Here is a 20535-nt window from a genome sequence, read left to right on the forward strand (position 1 = left end):
GAAGGCTCCAGGGAAGTAAAAGCCTCTCAATTAACTGAAGAAGAAAGTGCAGAGACGAAAAGAGCTGCTCCTTCATGTAGGCCAATGAAATGTGCAGAGACCCAAAGTGGCACCTGGACGAAACTGTCTCCCTCTTCCAGCCCAGACTTGCCTCCTTTTCTGGGCTCAGCACCTAAGGAGGGGCAGTAAATGAAACCACAAACTGCTGCAACTGGGTGCAACCCACCACTCTCGGACTATCAGAAACCCTCAGAAGAAGGAGTTTTTAAAACACGGCTTTATTTCACTATTTGCTTTTACCCAATTGCTCTATGTTTTCATTACATTTGCAGGTGAGGTAAGTTCTAGGCTAATGAGAGGCTCCGACTGCTGAGTCTGTGGGATCTCTGCGTTGGGCACCTTCTGTAGCACTCGCCGTCCAGCCTCCGGACACTTCCAAGGGTGACCTCACCCACTGCCGGGCAGCTGAGTCCTGCATGGTCAGCAATCATTACTGGAAAATTCTTCCTGATACAGAGTCAAAATCTGCTCCCACTTCTAAGCCAGGCCATTAACAACTGGTTGAGCTGCAATTCCAGAATCACCTCACCCTCAACCCCTAACATTTCAGAGAGTGATACATGCATACATGCAATGCCGTTCTACTGCGTACAGAAATCAGAGGGACTAGAACCACAGATGAATGTGGAATTGAACTCTATAAAACACACACACACACACACACACACGCACACACACTCTCCAGAACAAAGTTATAGAATATACACTCTTTATCACAACTTCATATCAACAAGTTAAAATTTTAGAAAATTCCAATTAATGCCATTTCAGCACAAAAATCAAAGCACTCATTTTACAAAAGCCTACGTTGAATAAAAATGTATGTATTTCAGAAGAACAAACGCCGAGGAGTGACAAACGCCTTTTAATTGTAAGAAACTACCGATAGTTGTGCTGGTTATCACACCTACACACTCTCAGCACACACACACACAGACACACGTCTGATCATGGAACAGGGATTCGAGATGTGCCTCCCACGAGCTGAGCATTGCTGCTCAGGACACAAAGTGGTAGGAAACAGCTCCTCCTCCTCCTCAAAAAAAAAAAAGGAAATTCGGCTTCTGCATATCCAGAATTGCTGGAACATTTGGAAGGTCCAGACTGAACCATACCTGACTGATGGTCTTTTCCATCTGCACCAAGCCCAGGTTGGGTAGCGTGCTTTTTATAAAGTCAACTATAGTTTCTAGGTTTTCATGTTGCAGAATCAAGGGCTTATGGCTTCCCAACAGACTTAAAGCCACTTTAAATATGACCTCTGATCCCTGAAGAAAGATCATATCTGGGAAAACACAGAAAAGCAGAAAGTTAAGCCAGGCCAGATTCTGATGAAATGGCACTCCATTCCCCTTCACACACATCGAAGAGCAGGACTGTGGGAAATGCAACCCCAAATTATAAGATCCTAGTATTTCAGATAGGGTTGTCAAGACAATATAGCAAATAATAAATAAATAAATATGTAAATATACATATATTATATATGCTAAACTACTGCTAAAATTCTGTAACAGGTTCAGATAAATCTGTTTTTCACTCCAAGAATATATTAAATTCAAACATACCTCAAAAGTTGAAACTGTGAAAAAAAAAACTTCATTAGTCTCTTTTTTTCAGGAATTCTCTGTATTTCAAAGGAGTTATTACTAAAACATATATTTTTATGAGTAAAACAAAGATGTGTATAAATACTCTATCCTAATTTCTGCTGCTGTAAGTGAAGAAAATGCTTCTGTTTCCTCTGCTTTGAAATAAGGGGTTGAATTAAAAGATCTCTAAAAACTGTAAAAAGCCTGCACCATTGCAAAAGTACATTATTAAACACTTAACAAGTATACTGAATTTTAGCATAATAATGGAATAAAACATTTTTTCCCTCTGAAGAATTCAAAGAACTTTATCAGGGTTATTTTCTAGTTCTTGCCATTTTTTCCCTTAGAATGGTTGGCGAATGTTAACAATCCCCACACCTACTGTGCACAGGGAGAGGGAGGGCAAGTGGGCCCCCAGCCCAGCCCAGCCCAGACTCCACCTTCCCCAGAGTTGAAGCCATTCAGAAAGAGACTCCAATGTCCTGGGGCTCGAGCACAGCCCTAGTAACTAAATGTTGGGTGACTAAATTTGGGAAAGTTACCTAACAACTGGAATAATAATGTAAGAAGAAATGTAATTTTAAAAGATGGGAGCATAAATCTAATTAGAGGCAACTGTCAATATTCTTTTTTTTTTTCTGGGGGGGCTGCAGGAGAATGGAAGGGACAAAGAAGCTGTACTTTCCATCAAGTCAAGGAAGACAGAAGCAGGTGAGAGGGAGAATTCCCAGCCTGTGCCTCTCTGGGTGGTTTAGGGTGATGAGAAGTGAAAGCCATTAAGAAACAAGCCACTGAGCGCAGGCTGGAGGTGTCCCAGGGTGGTTTGTGGATGGCATAAGGGAGACACCCAAGCACCGGCTGGCTGGGTCAGCCCCGGAGATGCTGCGAGACCATCACGTAGGCAGACCTGGTGCCCGGCTGGGTGCAGCCCTGCGGGCAGCCGCTCCCAGAGAGCCCAGGGCCACACTGCTCCTGGTTCAGGGCAGCTCCAGGCAACTGAAAAGGACAGATGCTGCCTCCTCAAGTCTGGCTGTAGGGGTTGGGAAGATAAACTGGAGAACAGATCACATCTTTGAAATCTGAACTTCTTAGGGGGAGGAGTACATGTATCGAGGCAGTGCTATGGAAGAATAGTCCTGTGAAATGTCTGATTTAAAAAATATGCAGTCTACCCATGTAATTCACCACTACAGAAAACATAAAGATCTAAAATTGCGCTAGAGGGGCTTCCCTGGTGGCGCAGTGGTTAAGAATCCACCTGCCAATGCAGGCGACACGGGTTCAAGCCCTGGTCCAGGAAGATCCCACATGCCACGGAGCAACTAAGCCCGTGCGCCACAGCTACTGAGCCTGCGCTCCAGAGCCCACGAGCCACAACTACTGAAGCCCGCACGCCTAGAGCTCGTGCTCCGCAACAAGAGAAGCCACTGCAGTGAGAAGCCCGCGCGCCGCAACTAGAGAAAAAGCCCTCGCGCAGCAATGAAGACCCAATGCAGGCAAAAAAAAAATAAAATAAAAAATAGAATAAAATAAGATTGTGCTATAACTACGACATATTTTTAAACAGAAATGACATTTCCAAAAACAAAGTAAATTTGAAGTTTCTTTGGTTTAGACAGTAAGACTTCCTTTCAGTATATGAACATTTATAGCTGAATAAAAACTGATGGCATCTATCAGACTCAATAGCAAGGCATTCTTTGCAGGGATCCTGGGGAGCAGACTGCACTCCCAGACCACTGACGTGCTATGTAGCTCAGAATCTCCAGTCTCTGGGGCAAGTACCTTAAATTTAGATATAGTCCCACATCTAAGCCAGTTAAAATAAATAACAACTGGGGAACTTCTGTGAGGATAATCAAATACACAATCCACATCAGCAGTCTTAAGATTAACAATGGTCTTCCAAGTTTTACTCCTTTAGGATCTTGGTTTTCATAACAAATCTACTTACTAGTAGAGTGCTTCCTGTGATTCTGAACTTTTCCAAACTGTAGGAAGAAAACAAAGGGAAATCTGGAGAGGTGGTTTTTTTCTTTAACTCTTTTTTGGTTATCTTAAAACCAGAACAAAACAGAATACAAAAGGGAAGAAAATGCCCCAAGGAAAGGTGGCTGCCCAACCCAACCTTAAAGAACCAACAGGAACTCCCCAGTCAAGAAGTCAGGGAGTAATACTCTGCGCAGAAGGAAAAAGAAGGTGGAAATGCAGAGGTGTGAAAGCACAGCATGTGCAGGAGCCCGAAAGAGTAGGTAAGGCAGGAGCCCTCGTCATGGGGCCAGACCATTCTACCTTTACTAGCGAGCACACACGTCAGAAGGCCTTCTCTTCCTCTTTCCTGAGTAGGTCAGCATATTCCTTGGTTGGGAGATGATGCCAATGAGACCCCGGTTATGGGTCTGAGCCTTGCAAGGAAGGGCTAGTTAACTTTAGACGGAGAAAAGCCACCTTTTAAGAGCCACTGACAAGACCATGCTGATTCCCACCAGCAGACGCCCCTGTGCATGCTGCCAGCCGCAAGATGCCTGACTCACCAGCACTCCTGGAGGCCCGCCCCAGGTGCCCATCCTTCTGACGACAAGCCGGCCAAGGGTCTGCACGAGTGAGGCTGGGAGAGCTCAGCCCCAGAAGCTTCTGTTAGACTAAGGAGGCTTCAAATAAGGATTTCCTTTCGGGACACGACTGACGAATGTGTCTGAAGGGTTGAAGGAAGGACCCCTCAAAGCTTTGCTGAGAAGAAGGGGCTCCTACATTTATCTGACTACACTTAGGGGCAGCATCTGTATCCCTCAGAGACAATTGGCACACCATTTTCTCCCTCTGCAAGTTTTAAAAATTAAGTAATTTTTAAATAATAGTAAAGAAAAAGGTTACCTATAAACCCACCGCCCCAACCCAATTACTGTCATTTTTGCCTATTTCCCAATCCCTATACATTTACATACTAGAATTTTTTTTTTTTAAACAATAGTCTCCTCAGAAAAGTGAGGTGATTTCCCACATTTGAAAATCACTGCACAAGGAAGTGAGCTGCTAAGTCTTTCAGCAGCACGGCAGGAGCCCAGCTCACAACCCTGTGGCCGATTTTCCTTCTCTCCTTTTTTAAGCCCGCCTAGAAATAGGCAAAGGGGTTCATCAGGCAGGCAGTAGAGGGAACCTTAAATTCAGCTGACTCCACCACCTTGCAAATTGTTTGCTGAGAATACCACAAATAATTACTTTGCTTTGAAGACACTTTGGCAACCCTGCTATGGTGGTAACGTGTATGGGAACTCTACCTGAAACTCCCCACGACATTAGAAGTGCCCCATCTTCCTATGGGGGAAATGATCAAGGCAAAGCACATGGCCAGGAGGTGAACTTATCCTACATCCCTTTTCCAGACACCTTTGTCTCTGTCGCAGGCCAGCCCTCTCCTGAACTTTCTCTGGGAGGCTGCGGTCCTCCAGCTGTGATATCCCCACATTTCACCAGGAACAGGCAGGAGAGAGATGAAGGATGCTGACAGCCTTGCGGTAAGATGACAGCGCAGACTGGGCAAAGACTCACTTCATCACCGCTGTATCGCGTTACCTGGAAGAGCCCTTTTCCCTGGCCACCCAAACAGTCTTGTTTCCCAGTCTAGTTTAGTCCTGAAGCCTCTCAGAACCCCTCCCTACATTACAGGTGGCTTCTGTGTTTGGCCAAACCCCGATCTTTAGATTCCACCTCCTCTCTCATCTACTTGGCAGCACATCCTATAGAAAACGTCAGGAGCCTAATAATAGCACAGCCACCACCTCCAGCAGGAGCAAGGCAGGTCCTATTTTTCAGACCTTTTCCCCCCAAAGGTAGACATGAGGAGGTGAACAGAACAAGCATCTCTCCCAGGACCCCTCTACACCCAGACTGGAAAAATACAGGAGGAGGCGATTTTACATTATGTGACCCCTGACATCCAGAGGAGTGTGGTTCATTACCATGTAAAGGTCGAGGCACAGGCATCACTGGCAGCTGTCCCTCCAAGTAGCATATACTTAGTTCGAGGTAAGCTATTGATCTATATATGAGCTATGCTGACTGCAAGCTGAGAATCCGTGACTTACATATAAAATAGTGAATAGTTAACAAAAGTCCACTTGGTTTTAGGTTTTATCCAGGCCTAAGGGCCTATAATGAAATGGACCCCAGGCCAAAAAAGCCTACAGTATATGTATGAATGGCAGGCTTTGGGATTTAAAATGAAGCTACCCACCAATGCGGAGCTAAGTCACCGATGCTAAATACAGAAATGTTTTTTAAAAAAACCTAACTTTTCTATGGACCTTACCAATAAAATGGTTCCCTTTTAACTAGTGATAGATGGAATGACCTCACAACACAGTGCTTTCTGGAGTTCCCAACTTCCTGCCTATAATCTCAGGAGCCCTGAGCCCTTAGCCAGCTGGAAACGAACTCACTCAGTGCAGCGGGGGTCTGTGGGGCTCCAGGACTCACAGAGACTGGCATTGTTATGCATAATGTACAAGAAACTCCAAGACCCACCTCTGACTACATAATATCGAGAAGAAGACCCTGCTTTTACTGGCTTCAGCTTTACTTATGACGTCATGAGGATGAGCTTCAGAGAGTTCTGAATATTCTGCAACACAAGGGCTGTCATTTCCAAAGCAGATTTTGCCTGTCTGTCTGATTGCTGTTAATGCCTCTTACCCACTTCTGCAGTGAGGAAAGAGCTCTTCCCCCAGAGCTTTACGGCCCTAGAGCCCAGAACTCTAGGCAGCAGCAGCTTCCGTGCCTGCGACTGAGGCAGTGACACACGGCGCTGACCCTTCGGCCCTTCCTGCTCAGCCCCCTCTGTAGAGTTTTCTTCACAAACAGTGTAATTCAGTGCTTGAGCTGTTTTCAAACCATCTAATAACACTCCCTCCTCCCCCTTTCAATCTTCACTGCTCTCCATTACCCTTTTGAAAAAACACAGTAAAGAATCAGGAGAAAAAGTGAAGGAGACTAATGATTTTCTTTTCATTTCCAGAGTAAGAAAAGTAAAAAACACAGAAATGTTTGGCAAGAAAGACTGAAGCCTACAGCTAAACATCTTGTAGTTTCTGTGACTCTTTTTTGGTCAACTAAGCAGGTAATTTTGAGGATTTTTTTGTGGGATCTTCCCGGACCGGGGCACGAACCTGTGTCCCCTGCATCGGCAGGCGGACTCTCAACCACTGTGCCACCAGGGAAGCCCTTTGAGGACTTTTTAAAAAAACTATGGTATAAAATCTTCATGAAATCTCACTAATGATTTGTTTAACCAGGAAAAGAGTGTTTAGTATCAATTATTTTCAGTGCTTATTTTTTTTTAGGGACGGAAAATAAAAATCAATTTGAGGAGGTAGCTATGCAAAAATGGGAAGAGTAGTGAATATTTTAAGAACCTAGATTCTCCTAGTAAAGCCAAATGGTAAATTCCGTAAAAGTTCTTGTGGATAGAAGTAAATGATAATAAAAATCTAGTACTTCGGCCGTCGTGGGGGGGGGAAGAGGAGGAGAGAAGACGACTCACTGCCCACTTAAAAAGCAAATTTTAGGCGGGCTTCCCAGGTGGCGTAGTGGTTGAGAATCCACCTGCCAATGCAGGGGACATGGGTTAGTGCCCTGGTCTGGGAAGATCCCACATGCCATGGAGCAACTAAGCCTGTGCGCCACAACTGCTGAGCCTGCGCTCTAGAGCCCATGTGCCACAACTACTGAGCCCACGTGCCACAACTACTGAAGCCCACGTGCCTAGAGCCTGTGCTCTGCAACAAGAGAAGCCACCGCAGTGAGAAGCCCACGCACCACAACAGAGTAACCCCCGCTCTCCACAACTAGAGAAAGCCCGTGCACAGCAGCAAAGACTCAATGTAGCCTAGAATAAATAAATTTATTTTTTTTAAAAAAGCAAATTTTAGGATTTCTAGAATCTAGATATACAAGTGGTCTGCCCAAAGCTGCCTAAAGTGACTCTCTCTTTTGTGAACAATCCCTTTAAGATGGTCTCTAATTCTAAAAACGAATCTAAAAAAGTATAAGAGTACAGGTTTTTAAGTTATCAAGTGACTCAACATAAATGGTACTTTAAAACCACTTGGTATGTGATGACAATCAATTTTTTAATAACCTCTTCCTCCACAATAAAAAGATAAAAAGAACCTGAATTGTCAGAATTATTACTTCATCCTGAAGCAGGGAAAGCACACTGTACAACAGCTGACTGCTCACAGCATGTCACTCGGCTCCTATCCCTGCCAGGTCAAGGCAGCCTTTTACATTTTTTTAATTTTTAGTTTTTTAAATTGAAGTCTAATTGACAAGGCAGTTTTGAGACTTTGCATGCGAACATTCATTTAAAACTTTGACAGAGACTATCTTTTCGAAAAGTAAATCAAGTAAACAGGAGATGGTTTGAAATGTGACCCACCCTCAGTTACAGGGGCACAGCAGTGGGAAGATGATGCGGGGGGCGCGTGAGGACGGACCGTGGGTCGGCGACACAGAGGTGCCTTCGAGAGAGCACGCCGGCAGAGGAAGCGAAGAGCCAAGGGTAGGGGAAGCGGAGCAAGAGGAGAAGATGCAGGCGAGACCTAGAAAGAGCAGTGGCCCAGGACTCCCGCTGGAGAAGTCTTAGGGAGCTCAGCGACCAAGGCCCGGGCCACAGAGGTCGAGGAAGACGGCTCGGGAGAAACATCTCTGGGCCCCGCACCAGGCTCCTCGGCCCAGCCTGCAGCAAGTCTGCTCCAGGGGGAGCCTGGGGGAAGGGAATCGGATCTAAGCCTACAAGAAGGCATGGAGGGGAGGCCCTCTGATCATCAGAAGCTAAGCAGGTCCTGAAACTCCTGAAGCCTGATCCTCACTAAACTGAGAATGACAAGTAACACCCTGTTTCCTGTAGAAGACCCAGGTATAAAAATGAGAAGAATCACCACGGAGTGACGACACACGGTTCCCCTCTAACTCGAGGACGCGAGTCCTGGCGAGCAGACTCACACACACTCACCAAAGACTCTGGCTACGAACCCCAGGGGGAACTGCGAGGCGAACACTGTGAGGAACCAGGGTGCGGCGTAGAGGCTGGGGCCGATCTCGTGCTCCTCCAGGTGATCGTATAGGTCTCGGTGGTAGTCGTGGAGCAGCCTCGAAAGCTGGTACATCTGGATCTGCAGGGACACGCACACATGGTCACTGTGGGAGATCAGCATCCACCCGGCTCGGAGGCGGAAGGACCACGGAACTCTCTTCGTGGCTCCTGAGACCCCTGCTCTCGCCCTCCATCATCCAGCGAGTGCTTGCTGGGGCTGCTGTGGCCAGGCAGGGGCTGGGCTGGGCCCAGGGCGCTCACGGCGGCGGGGCTCCTCCGGCCACCACGGCCTTTCTTCTTACTGTTCCCTCACGCTCCTCGGCTAGGAGAAGCTACGCATGTGTCCTGTGGCAACATTTCGTAAACGCACATTCTTAGCAAAACCCAAAGCCAGGGGAATTTGAAGTAAACAGGCAGCCTCTCGCCAACAGCGAAGTGGGAGCACAGACTCTGCAGAAGGATGCGACTGTATCTGTTCCCTAAGTTCCCGCTGAACGCCCCCCCCACCCCGCCAAACCACTCAAGAGGCAGGACAAGTGTGACTTCTTCCGGTTTACAACACGGGAAAGTGAAAAGAAGCTGAGAAGCGTTTATCTCGAGATGGAGAAAGCTGTTCCAACTGGGCTGGACGTGAGCTGAGGGGGCTCCCTCTTCAGAGTGACGCGGCCCTGGCAGGAAGCCCATGAGGGTCCCGGGGCTCACAGCTGGCCTAGAGCCAGCCCCGACTGAGCAGTCCCTGGCCCGACCCCAGAGGAACAGTGACCTGGAGAGGGTGCTACAGCTGGATATGTACTGCCCACAATGGGAAAAACTGTTTCCAGGAGGCCAGACAACATAGTTCTCTCAGGTACCAGCTGCGGCTCTTTTGTATCAAAAAGAAATCTAAACTCTAGGCCACCAGCCCAAACACAGCCATGTGTATACTATACTACACACGACTTGTTTAATATACTATATCAGTATATACTGTTGTATACTATACTATACAAATCTGAAAAATTCCACTCTCTTTGATGGCAGGTGCACCTACATTAAATACGCTAACGGGGGTACGTAGGAAGAACCCGACAGCATGTGTGGAAAATGTTATGTGGGCCCAAATCTCCTAGTGAACGGGATGGCTTCCTTCTATGGGATTTATGTTCACGTGGTCCACACACACAGGTGGAGGTGAAAGGATTTCTAGCCATGTTGTTCAGCGCTCTGGAAAAGTCCTTGGCTCTAACGTACACTTTCTAAGGCTCTGAAATCAGAGTATCTTGCTGGTAAACAAACACGTAAACACATGTTCCAACATTTAGGAATATCCTCAAAGCAGGATCCAGAGTTCTCCCCGCTCTGAAAGGCGGTGGTAGCAGCAATGGAACACACTGTTGTATGGGGTTTTCTTCTGACGTGACCTGCCACCTGTCACTCATTCATTCAACAAATACGGACGAGGCACCCACTTCATCCCAGGCACTAGCCTAGGAACTAGGGACTCAGCTCCAAGACAGGTAAGACCCCTGCCCTCTCATGATATACGCTAAGGAGAGCCAGAAAACAAACAATAAATAAGGAAACAAGATAATTTCAGGCAGTAAGTGTGTTATGCAAAAGGAATGAGACAGGATCACGTGACACAGCGAGCCGGGGTGTGTGGAAGAGGGGGGGACACGACACCTGCGTGAACAGGTGATATCTGAGCTGGACATGGGATGGCAGGGGTTGAGGGGTAGGGATGGGATCCTTGGCAGAGGGAGGAGCAAATACACTGGGAGGTCGGAATCAGACCACCTGAAGGTGGTTTGACAAAGGGTAAAAGGGAGGGCGCCCTGGAGTCAGACAGGCCTAGGTTTAAATCCCAGCTCTGCCACCTGCTAGCTGTGTGACCTGCTCAAATTACATAACCTCTCTGAGCCTTAGCTTTCCCATCTCTAAATTGAGCTGATCAACAATGTCCTCCTGAAGTCTGAGGAGGTAAGTGCACATGCAACATTTGGTGTAAGGCCTAGCACAGAGTAAGTTCTCAGCAGTGACAGATGTTACAGTGTTAACTGGTGGTGGGAAAGTTCCTTAGATATACCTGGAAACGGATCATAAACATTTTAGAGTTCATCTTTGTCAAAGACTTAAGGAATGCTCTCTACCTGTAAAATAATCATGTCTGGCCGATACTGTTTCCGCAGACCCATGTCAAACATCAGAAACTTGAGCATGTTGAAAGCCTCTTCTTCGCCCATATGAAGCAGCAGAATGCCTGCTACAAAGCTGAGACCTTGGCAATAGCCTACTTCCTGGTCGAGAAGCGAGTAGGCCTTCAAAATGTTGTAAAGTGACAGCTGCCCTGCTCCTAGCTGAGCAGAGAAGTATGGATGTGTTGGAAAGGTTCGCCCTGTGAAAACAAAACACATTTGTTGTATTTTGAAAAAAAAAAAAAAGCCTACTGAACCAGAAATCTGATGTGCTTTAGGTTAAAGCAACAGATCTTTACAAGTGGGATCACGTCATAAACCAGCTCTATAAACAAGTCAGCTGGTTGTTCTTGGAAAAATGCTTGCTATTAAAAAAATCAGCAATTAATCATGCTTTCAGGTGAAAGAAATGAGAACCGCCTTCGGGCCTGCAGATACCTGGATTTCCATCTAAAACAGGAAGAAGAGTGTCTATCCTCTAAACAGGAGTCTAGTGTCCAGAGGAGCGGTCAGCTGTGGTTCTCTACCCAACCCCACTCCAGCACACGCCCCAATCAGCTCTGCCCAGACTGCTCATTTCCCGACAAGTGCTTCACACCACACACACATTTCTCTTCTTTTAAACCATAGGCAGTGCTTTGAAACACAGTGGGGAGCAGTAGGTATTTTCTTTTATACAAAACAATTACCTCTCAGAAAGAGTTTAATAAAACGCTCTCGACATCCCGATTTTCACAAAAAGCTGGTACTCAGACAAAGTTTAAAAAGACTTCTGTCCAGGAGGCTTGTGTGGTTGATACCTGTCAAATCCCACCTCACCCTCTCCTTCTGGAATGTGACTGATGGGGAAGTGTGTTTCTAGGGAGCAGAAAAATGCCTGATTAAAGAGATGCTCAGCTGGGGCCACGCCTGGACCCAGGTGAGACTTACGGCCTTGTGTGGATCAGCAAAGGCAGAAGTGCATGGAGGCCATGAGGGAAACATTCACCTTAATTATGTGGTCTCAGCAAAGGGAGGAGGATACATTCGTGTGTTCTTCCTCAGCCCCGTGAGAAAGCACTGAATCAGTCCCGATCAGTTTACCTGAACTTGACTTAGGAGGGCAGCAATAGTCTTCTCCTGATTTCCTGTCCTGCGTTCATTTCTCTCTCGCTGCTCTACCTCTCCCCACAACAAACCTTCCTATACGTACCCTGCACAAGTCACCCCACTGCTGGAAAGCCATGGGGAGCAGTTTCTAAGTCTGCTCTCTGATTCAATGGTTTCCCTCCATTTCTGGAGCTGTTCCAGTATCCCGGCCAACCCGCCTATCGTGGGAGAGGCCGGACAGCGTCCCAGGGGAGGCACTGACAACGGGATACCCAGGAGAGCACCAGCTGACAGGGTGGAGGGTGACCTGGAGCCTGAAGGGGGTCTCTAGCTCGCTGCTCAGTGTCCCCTCCCCCATGGCCTTTCGTGTGGCCACGACTAGATGGGAGGCACAGCCAGAAGGCAGTATACTGGGCAATACAGATTGTCCACCCAGGATGGAGAGCCGGAGAAGAGAAAAGTTACAATTACCTGAGGGCAGCACAAATGGATGTGCTGGAACCATGCCTAGAGGGTGGGGCAGGTTCTGGAACTAAGGCCCCAGCATGACTTGCTAAGTGTCATCTGGTACACCGTTTCCTCCTGGCTCAATGGGGCCAACTCTGACAGCGTTTCTCCACCTAACCAGAGGAGGGGAAGGCTGTGTTGGTCTGCAGTGGACAAAGCCAAGACAGAGAGAAGCCATACAGTGTCCTAGAGGGGACATGATATACAGAGACTAAGAAGAGCAAGGTTCTAGAACGCCCTGCCATTGAGTAGTGGCCTGTAACTTGGGCAAACCACATCTCCTCCGAAGTGGAAATAATGTGTTCAAGTTCATACAGGGCTGTGTAAAGCTGAAATCCAACAAAGCTAGAGAATATGGTTCACAAACTGTAACACACTGCCCAACTACAAAGTCTATTATTCTCACTCCTTGGAGGAAAAAAATATTGCAAACCTGATTAGATTAACAGCTAACTTCAGAAAAGTAAAGCAAAAGCCAGGAAAACAAAAATCCTTGCAAACCCCAAATACCTCCAACCAATAAAGCCTTCTGTTCTTCTGGCCAGGATATGGATGTCACTTTTTTAAGAAAAACTGAAACATGATTTGTTTTTGCTCTGCCCTACACACCTCTGTTGGGCCTTGAGTGAGTCACACTGTAGACTAAATTAAAAAGTGCAGACAAAACAACTGACTTGGCAAATACCACCTTGGTGAGAGGTGAGGGGGAAGCAATGGGCAAAGTTTGGAGGAACTTCTAGGCGAGGCCTCCGTGAACCCAGCAGAGCCAGAGCCTGGCAGGCAGGGCACCTGGTCCACCACTGGACTGGGGCTAATATTCGGCTCTCCCAGTTCAAGGGAGGAGGGAAGGCTGGCCCTGGAGGAAGCCTGGAGAGACGCACAGATGTCACCTGGGAAATGCACTGTTGGAAACAGAACTTCTTTGGGACCTTGGGAGGGCACTGAGAAGGCGTCCGAACTGGGGGCCGTGACTGGGAAAGAAGTGAGGTGGAGAGACAAGGCTGGCGCAGTCGGGGTGTGGCGTGGGGCTGCAGCTGGCCTTCGGGGTTGCAGAGGGTGAGGGTGGGAGATGGGCAGGGGCAGAGAGGACGTGAGTGCAGCCTGGCCCTGCCTGGGAAGGAGGAAAGGCCGAATCTCGGCTCTTGCAGACTCTGGGCCAACTAGAGGAGTGGCAGCCGCAGGCCTCTGGGCAGGGCGGTGCCTGAAGGTGGCTGCGCAAACACAGGTGGGGGGGGGGACACAGCCCCGCCCGAGGACGTCATGCTGACGTGGCCTTTTCCTCCCTCTGCAGAAGAGTAACTGCATCTGAGCTACGGGAGGCAGAGGCCCAGTTCTGCGTGTGGAACAATGAGGAATGTTTACTGAAAGAAAACTGAGAGAAGAGAGGAGTGAGGAGGAAACATCGTCCCCCCATCCTCCTCCCATCCCGGGGTGGGGGCAGAGACCATGTGTGCTCCTTCCTCCCTTTCAACCTCCTACCCGAAATTTATTTTTTTCTTCATTTCACATGATAGGAACGTGTCACTTTTTCTGTTACTCACCACATGAGCAAACAGAGCTTCTGCCAATTCACAAAACTGCTTCCTTAGGGTCAGAGGGCCAAATGGGCTCCAGCCCCAGGCCTCACATTTTCACTGTCCCCAAGGCACAATCACGGCCTATCAGCATCACCCTGCACCCAGCCAGCCTTCTCCTAGGAACACATGGGGCTCCTGGGCAGAGGGCCTCAGGGATGGAGGGGCCTACTGCAGCACAGAGCCGGAGGGGGTTTAGGTCCTGGCACTCAGCTGTGTGACCACGGTCAACACTTGACCTCAATGCGCTTCAGAGACTTTTCTCGTTTCTTAAAGAGGATACAGGGCCAATTTTCCAAGGTTTCTGTGAGGGCCACGTGAGATTGGGATGCTAGTGCCATGCCTCACAGTCAACATCAAGAGATTTAGTAAGCATCTACTATGTGACAGGTTCTGTCCTAGGAGCTAGGGTACAATGGCAAATGGCCCCAAGTCCAGCCCACAGAGGGAGGGCTGCAACCTACTGGGGAGAAAGGCAATAAAAAGGCACTGCCACAAAACTAAGGACAGTTGCGGGGGGTGGGGGTGGGGTTAAAAGCACAGGCCTAGAGTCACACTGTTCAGTGGCACACCAGCCGTGTTACTTTGGACAAGTGACTTAACCTCTCTGCATTTCAATATTCTTAGCTCCAAACAAGGATAGAACAACATCTCCCTGATCGTGCTGTGGGGATTAAAGAAAAGAGTTTAAGTAACTTCACCCAACATTCGGTCCAAGGTAAGGTTAAGTACTAGCTTTAAACACTAATGACAATTGTCATAATGATAACTGTGATAAGTACGCTGAGGGGAGTATAGAGGGTGGGACAAGGCTTAGCAGAGGCACCTAACCCAACCTGAAGGTGGGAGAAGAGGCTATATCAGGGACAGCTTCTCAGAGATGACATTTCAACTTAGACCTGAAGAGGGACATTTACGCAATCTACCCTGACGAAGTGCCGTGTGGCTGGACAGAAGAGCCTCGGTCCTGCCTGATCCAGCTCCGCACCTCACATGGCTGGGAACTGTGCTGCCCCCTCCCAGCTGCAGGAACCCGGTGGGCCCAGAACACGGACTGGGGAGCCCCGGGGTGGCGGCAGCCAGGGTGGATGTTCTGGAAGCAGGACCACGTGCCCTAGAAGCGGCGGGGCCGGGAGCCCACGGGGTTGCCCAGGAGCCCTGCTGCCAGCAGAGCCAGAGATGGAGGCCGCCGGGGGCGGAGCAGGCAGGAAAGGATGTCCCCACCTGGGGCCACTGACAAGACAGAAGGCCTTCTGTCACCATGGCTACAGCCTGCCTCCACAAGTTCTCCACTGTGGCAACTGCAAATGTACCCAAGACACCGTTTCCACCTTAGCGTTTTTAAAACTGCTCGAGAGACGAGGCGCCTCCCGTTCCCAGAATAAAATCACCCAGGGTGCACTCACAAACTCCTTTCTACAATTTTTCTAATAAATCCTGTTTGTAAACCATAAAGGCTAGGGAGTGGCTCCTGTAATTAAACGCAGCCTCAGCTCTGACACCTGCGTTTCCAGGATGTTCCTTGGGTTGACTGCAAAACCTCCTATCAATATCTGAGTCACTGAACTGAACCGTGGTCAGAACTGGAGCCTCCACGCCAGCCACCCTCCATGCTGGGCAGAGGTAACAAGCCACCCGGCGAAAACGGAGGTTTCTTTATAGACCTGAGAAGACATTTGTGATGACTCCAGGGCTTTGTTAATCGAAAGTCTCGGCAGCAAATTCTGATTGCTAAACCTCAAGGCAGAGCACTAAATAACTCGGACAGTCTCTTCAGACTTTTCAAGTGAGTGAAACCTCCATTTTCATGTCAAATCGACTGCAGGCTTACCGAGGTCGATGAGAATGGCGTGCTGGTGGGAGGTGAGCTGCTTTAAGAGCTCTTTGTATGGCGTGTCCTTTGGCTGCTGTTTACTGGGAAACGGGTGTTTTAGGTGGTATTGCTCTGCTAGGAATTTCCAGATTTCGCCCCGGTGATGTCGAGGCACACCTTCAAAAGCGGGGGTGGAAAAGAGAGAGAGGGGCTTCATGTACAGAATTCAACTTAACAATAAAAACGAGTCGTGTTTCATTCCACTGATCCAACTTCTAGTTCCACTGCGAATTAACTGCATAGGAATGGAAATAAAGCAACCAGAATTCTGTCGTATTTGCTCCCTTCCTTCCTTCCTCCACACTCCCCGCCATTCTTCCCTCACCTCCCTGACCCCCTCCCACCTTTCGTAGTACATATCTAGGTACTATGTGCAGACTGTGCTAGACTCTGTGATAAACTGATGAATGACATGAACCCCTATAACTGGCGCCAATTACTAACTCCTTGGGAAATAACTGCAAGCATGTAAAATGACACTGCAAAATGGGATCTCAGGGACTTCCCTGATGGCCCAGTGGTTAAGAATCCACCTTCCAATGCAGAGGACGTGGGTTCGATTCCTGGTCGGGGAACTAAGATCCCACATGCCGCGGGACAACTAGGCCCACGTGCCGCAACTACAGAGCCCATACACTGCAGCGGAGGATCCCACATGCCGCAACGAAGATCCCGTGTGCCACAACTAAGACCTGACACAGCCAAAAATAAAAAATAAATAAGTAAAAAACTTTTTTTTAAAGTTAAAAAAAAAAAGTGAACTCAGAGAAGGAAGAGATGCAAAGAGGTGAGTTTGGACCAAGGAGATCAAGGTTTCCTGGACTCCTTCACTTGTGCCAAGACTCAAGAGTCGGAGAAAGAAGAGAGAAGCCAAATCAGAGGAAGGGAACCAAGAGCGTTTCCACAGACCTCCCTGGGCACACGGCACATGCAGGAGGGAGCAGGTGACAGTCAGGCTGGAAGGGCTTTACTAGAGGCAAAACTGAGGGCAAGAAACCTGCACTTTATTCGGTAGCCGAAGGGAGCCACTGAATGTTTTTGAGTTGGGGAAGGAGTAGCCGAATCAAAGCCGAGATTCTGGAATACGGATTGGACGTCTTTCTGCAAGCGTGGGCTGGAGGAAGGGGCCAGTGGCTGCACAGGGGACGGTCTGCATGAACATACCCTGGTGGGCATTCAACATGCACCTACAAACAAGAAAAATGATCTAAGAGCCTCTACGTAATGTTTTAGACGTGATTAACTTAAATACTCAAAGTAATTTTAAAATGTTGTCTAAAACTAAGAAAAGTCCTCTTACAGTCAATGATGTTACTCAAGTCAAACCTCATTAGAAAAAGTGACTGTTTTGGATCAAAATTCTTGGGCTCTTGATTCTGCTGTTTCAAGGGCCAAACGTGGAAATGGGGAGACAAAGAAAAAGGCAGGATAAGACATCAAACCCTCCTCATCTCTGAGGAGTGCTCTTCAGAGAAAAGGAGCCTCGTAATCAGGGATTAATCTCCCTTTCCATCCAGAAAAAAAAGTGAGCACTTTGTACCCTTCCCTGCCACTCGGAGAGCCTACCCAGGAAGGTCGTTTGCTAGTTTCCCCCAGCCGTCTCTGAGAGCAGATTCTACTCCGGGAAAGAGCAGCAGCTAACACTCCCTGTGAGGTGACCAGGCGCCGTCACCATTTTAAACACGTTACCTCATCCCCACAACCTGCTGAGGGAAATACAATGATGCTCCACATGGTGCAGATGGGGAAACAGAGGCCCCTTGCTGAGAAGAGATGCCCCAGCTAGTTGCTGGCAACCCAGGGAAACTGGCTGCCATTTTCTCTCAAAGTTCTCACTGTCACACAAGCTGCTACTCAGATGGGTACTGAGGAAAATATCTTACGTTCCTACCTGGCAATTAATAATAAAATCATCATTTGTGAATCTGAACCAGAAAGTCAATTTCATTCATTACAGATTCACAGGAGCTGTTCAGAAAGCATCACTCAGACGTCTCTTGGAAATACTTATAGTCAGTAATTTGGTTTTACACTATGGGAGAAAAACAGGGCCACACTTAACTGTGACCATATCCTACACCTTCTCTGAATGTTTAATTCGGAGTCAACTGGATGATCCTGTGTAGTGGGTTGAGTGGTGACCTCCAAAAAGGTATGTCCAGGCCCTGATCACCTGAAGCTGTGAATGTTACCTTATTTGGGAAAACAGTCTTTGCAGAGATAATTAAGTTAGATAAAGACCTTGAAATGAGGCCATAACCCAGAATGACAACGACTTTAGAAAAGAGTCACAAGGAGAAGACAAGAAGAGGAGGCGATGTGCCCACAGAGGCAGAGACTGAAGTGACGCAGCCACGGTCGAGGAGTGCCGACAGCCACCAGAAGCTGGGAGAGGCCGAGGGCGACCCTGTCCACGCCCTGACTTCAGACTTACGGCCTCCAGAACTAAGAGAGAAAACTTTCTGTTGTTTTAGCCACCAATTTTGTTATCATTTGTTATGGCAGCAACAGGAAACTAATTCACCCTGATATCTGCCTTTTTATACTGTTCTGTTTCTTTTCTCCCTACTATTCCTGCTCAGAGATGTATCTGGAGGGGTGGGGGGATGTACAGACACATACACACCTCATACTTCACACTGTATTAGAAACAAATGTGGGCTGAAAAACAGTCAGCATGTTAAGTGATTAATAGTGGGGCTTTTCACAAAATATTTTTGTCAAACTGGGAAATTTCCCAAGTTATGAGATGACCAATTTCCCCTTATTACTAAATCATTCCCATTATCTTATCAAACCTTTATTTTTGGGAGGAAAAAAATACTGGCCGTCCCTGGACAGTACCACATATTCTGGTGTTTAAGAGAAAGCTTAGATTTTACGATTTAAAAACAAAGGGTCATGCAAATCGGTGCCACTGTGTTTGCTAAGAATGACCTGGAACAGCCTTCCCGCACACTCGGTTTTGCCTCCACTCCTAACCCCAGAAAGAAACCTGGCAGTGGACTGGGCCTGCAGGCAGGAAGCCACCCTCCCCGCAGATGTAAATACTTTTTAATTTTTACTCACTTTAGAAGTAATACATGCTCACTATTTAAACGTGAGAAAAACAAACAAACCTTCTGAAAATACAGAAGGTATAAAGAAGAAAGTGAAAAACCATTCATAACTAAAGGGAACATATAATTCACCACCCAAAGCGGGAAGCTTTTGAAAGCGAAGGGGAGGAAGGCTATTAATTACTGGACAGGTTGTAAAGCAGGGCGATGCCGGGTAACCCGGATGGATGGCCATCCCGTCTACAACTCAGGTTATCTGCAAACACGTCAAAGATGTCTTTCTACATATACACATATGGAGATACACAGCTGTACATGAGGCCAGGCTGTCCTTTCTCATTTAACGACTGACCTCAGGCACCTTTTACTGCCGTCAATATAAATCTACTGCGTTATTTTCAAGGAATATAACATGGGTGTGGTCACATGGTTGGGGTTTTTTGGGTTCTGCTTTGTTTTTTGGCCATTAAACACTGCCACAATCCGCACTCTTCCCACTGCAGTACATTTTTGACCGATTCATTTCTAGAACGGGTTTCTATACGTGGCAGTGCTGGGTCAAAGGTGAGCAGAGTTTGCTTCTGGCCCATATTACCAACTGCTCAGGTAGCCTCTTTGCAATCCCACTGCTAGAAAAGTACGCTCCAGATTATAAAGTTCTACACCTTGATACCTTTAGAGAAATCGTTTAAAACCAAAGTAAACTTTGAATTATTTAAAATTCCCTAGAATTATTCCTCCTTCTCCCAAGTTGACACCCTAAAATCCTGCCACCTTGATCGAACTTTAACTTGGGATGTTTATAAATCTCTTTATTTCCATCACTTAGGGGTTTCATTAAGAGGAGAGGCCTTCTTACCCACACAGCATCTTTTTTTTTTTTTTTTTTTGCAGTACGCAGGCCTCTCACTGCTGTGGCCTCTCCCGTTGCGGAGCACAGGCTCTGGACACGCAGGCCCAGCGGCCATGGCTCACGGGCCCAGCCGCTCCGTGGCATGTGGGATCTTCCCGGACCAGGACATGAACACGTGTCCCCTGCATCAGCAGGCGGACTCCCAACCACTGCGCCACCAGGGAAGCCCCACACAGCATCTTTTATTTCAAGGGCTGCAAAGTAACTGGAGAGCTGGAATCCAAACCGGAGCCTACCTGCCTGAAGTCCGGGCTGGACACTATGTTACCTCCCGAGAGCACCCAGACAGAAGGCACACAATTCACTGTCAGTTTACTATTTCACTCAGTGTATCATCACATCATTACCCAGTTTGTAGGCAACTAAGCCCTTAGGTATTCTTTTGTCTCCTTCCTGTTTCCTTAATTAACTTAATTAAGAGGAATCATGAAAGGTAATGAAACTCACATCAATTAACTAAGACATCTGGAAACAGATTAGGTAAAGACATGATAAATAGGAGAGAGATGGCCACTGAAATTGGACTTAAATTTTTTTTTTTTATTCCATACTTCTCCTCAGTCATCAGTGAGGGGTGAGGCCGGCTAGACTGATTCCC

The 20535-nt window shown here is 47.5% G+C and overlaps 1 protein-coding gene across 7 annotated transcripts in view; it reads right to left on the minus strand.

Moving 5' to 3' along the window:
• Positions 1 to 20535, minus strand: part of TBC1D1 (TBC1 domain family member 1) — a 221654-nt gene that overhangs the window by 10270 nt on the left and 190849 nt on the right. For all 7 annotated transcript variants that reach the window (XM_081238165.1, XM_081238167.1, XM_081238166.1 and 4 more), the window contains 4 exons: positions 15924 to 16082; positions 10878 to 11122; positions 8668 to 8827; positions 1176 to 1345 (listed from right to left, as the gene is read on the minus strand). In XM_081238165.1, the coding sequence (XP_081094291.1) occupies positions 1176 to 1345; positions 8668 to 8827; positions 10878 to 11122; positions 15924 to 16082 (734 nt within the window). The remainder of the gene's footprint in view (positions 1 to 1175; positions 1346 to 8667; positions 8828 to 10877; positions 11123 to 15923; positions 16083 to 20535) is intronic.

The sequence above is a fragment of the Mesoplodon bidens genome (genome assembly GCF_964165515.1).
Source record: "Mesoplodon bidens genome assembly, chromosome: 1".
Taxonomy (NCBI): domain Eukaryota; kingdom Metazoa; phylum Chordata; class Mammalia; order Artiodactyla; family Ziphiidae; genus Mesoplodon; species Mesoplodon bidens.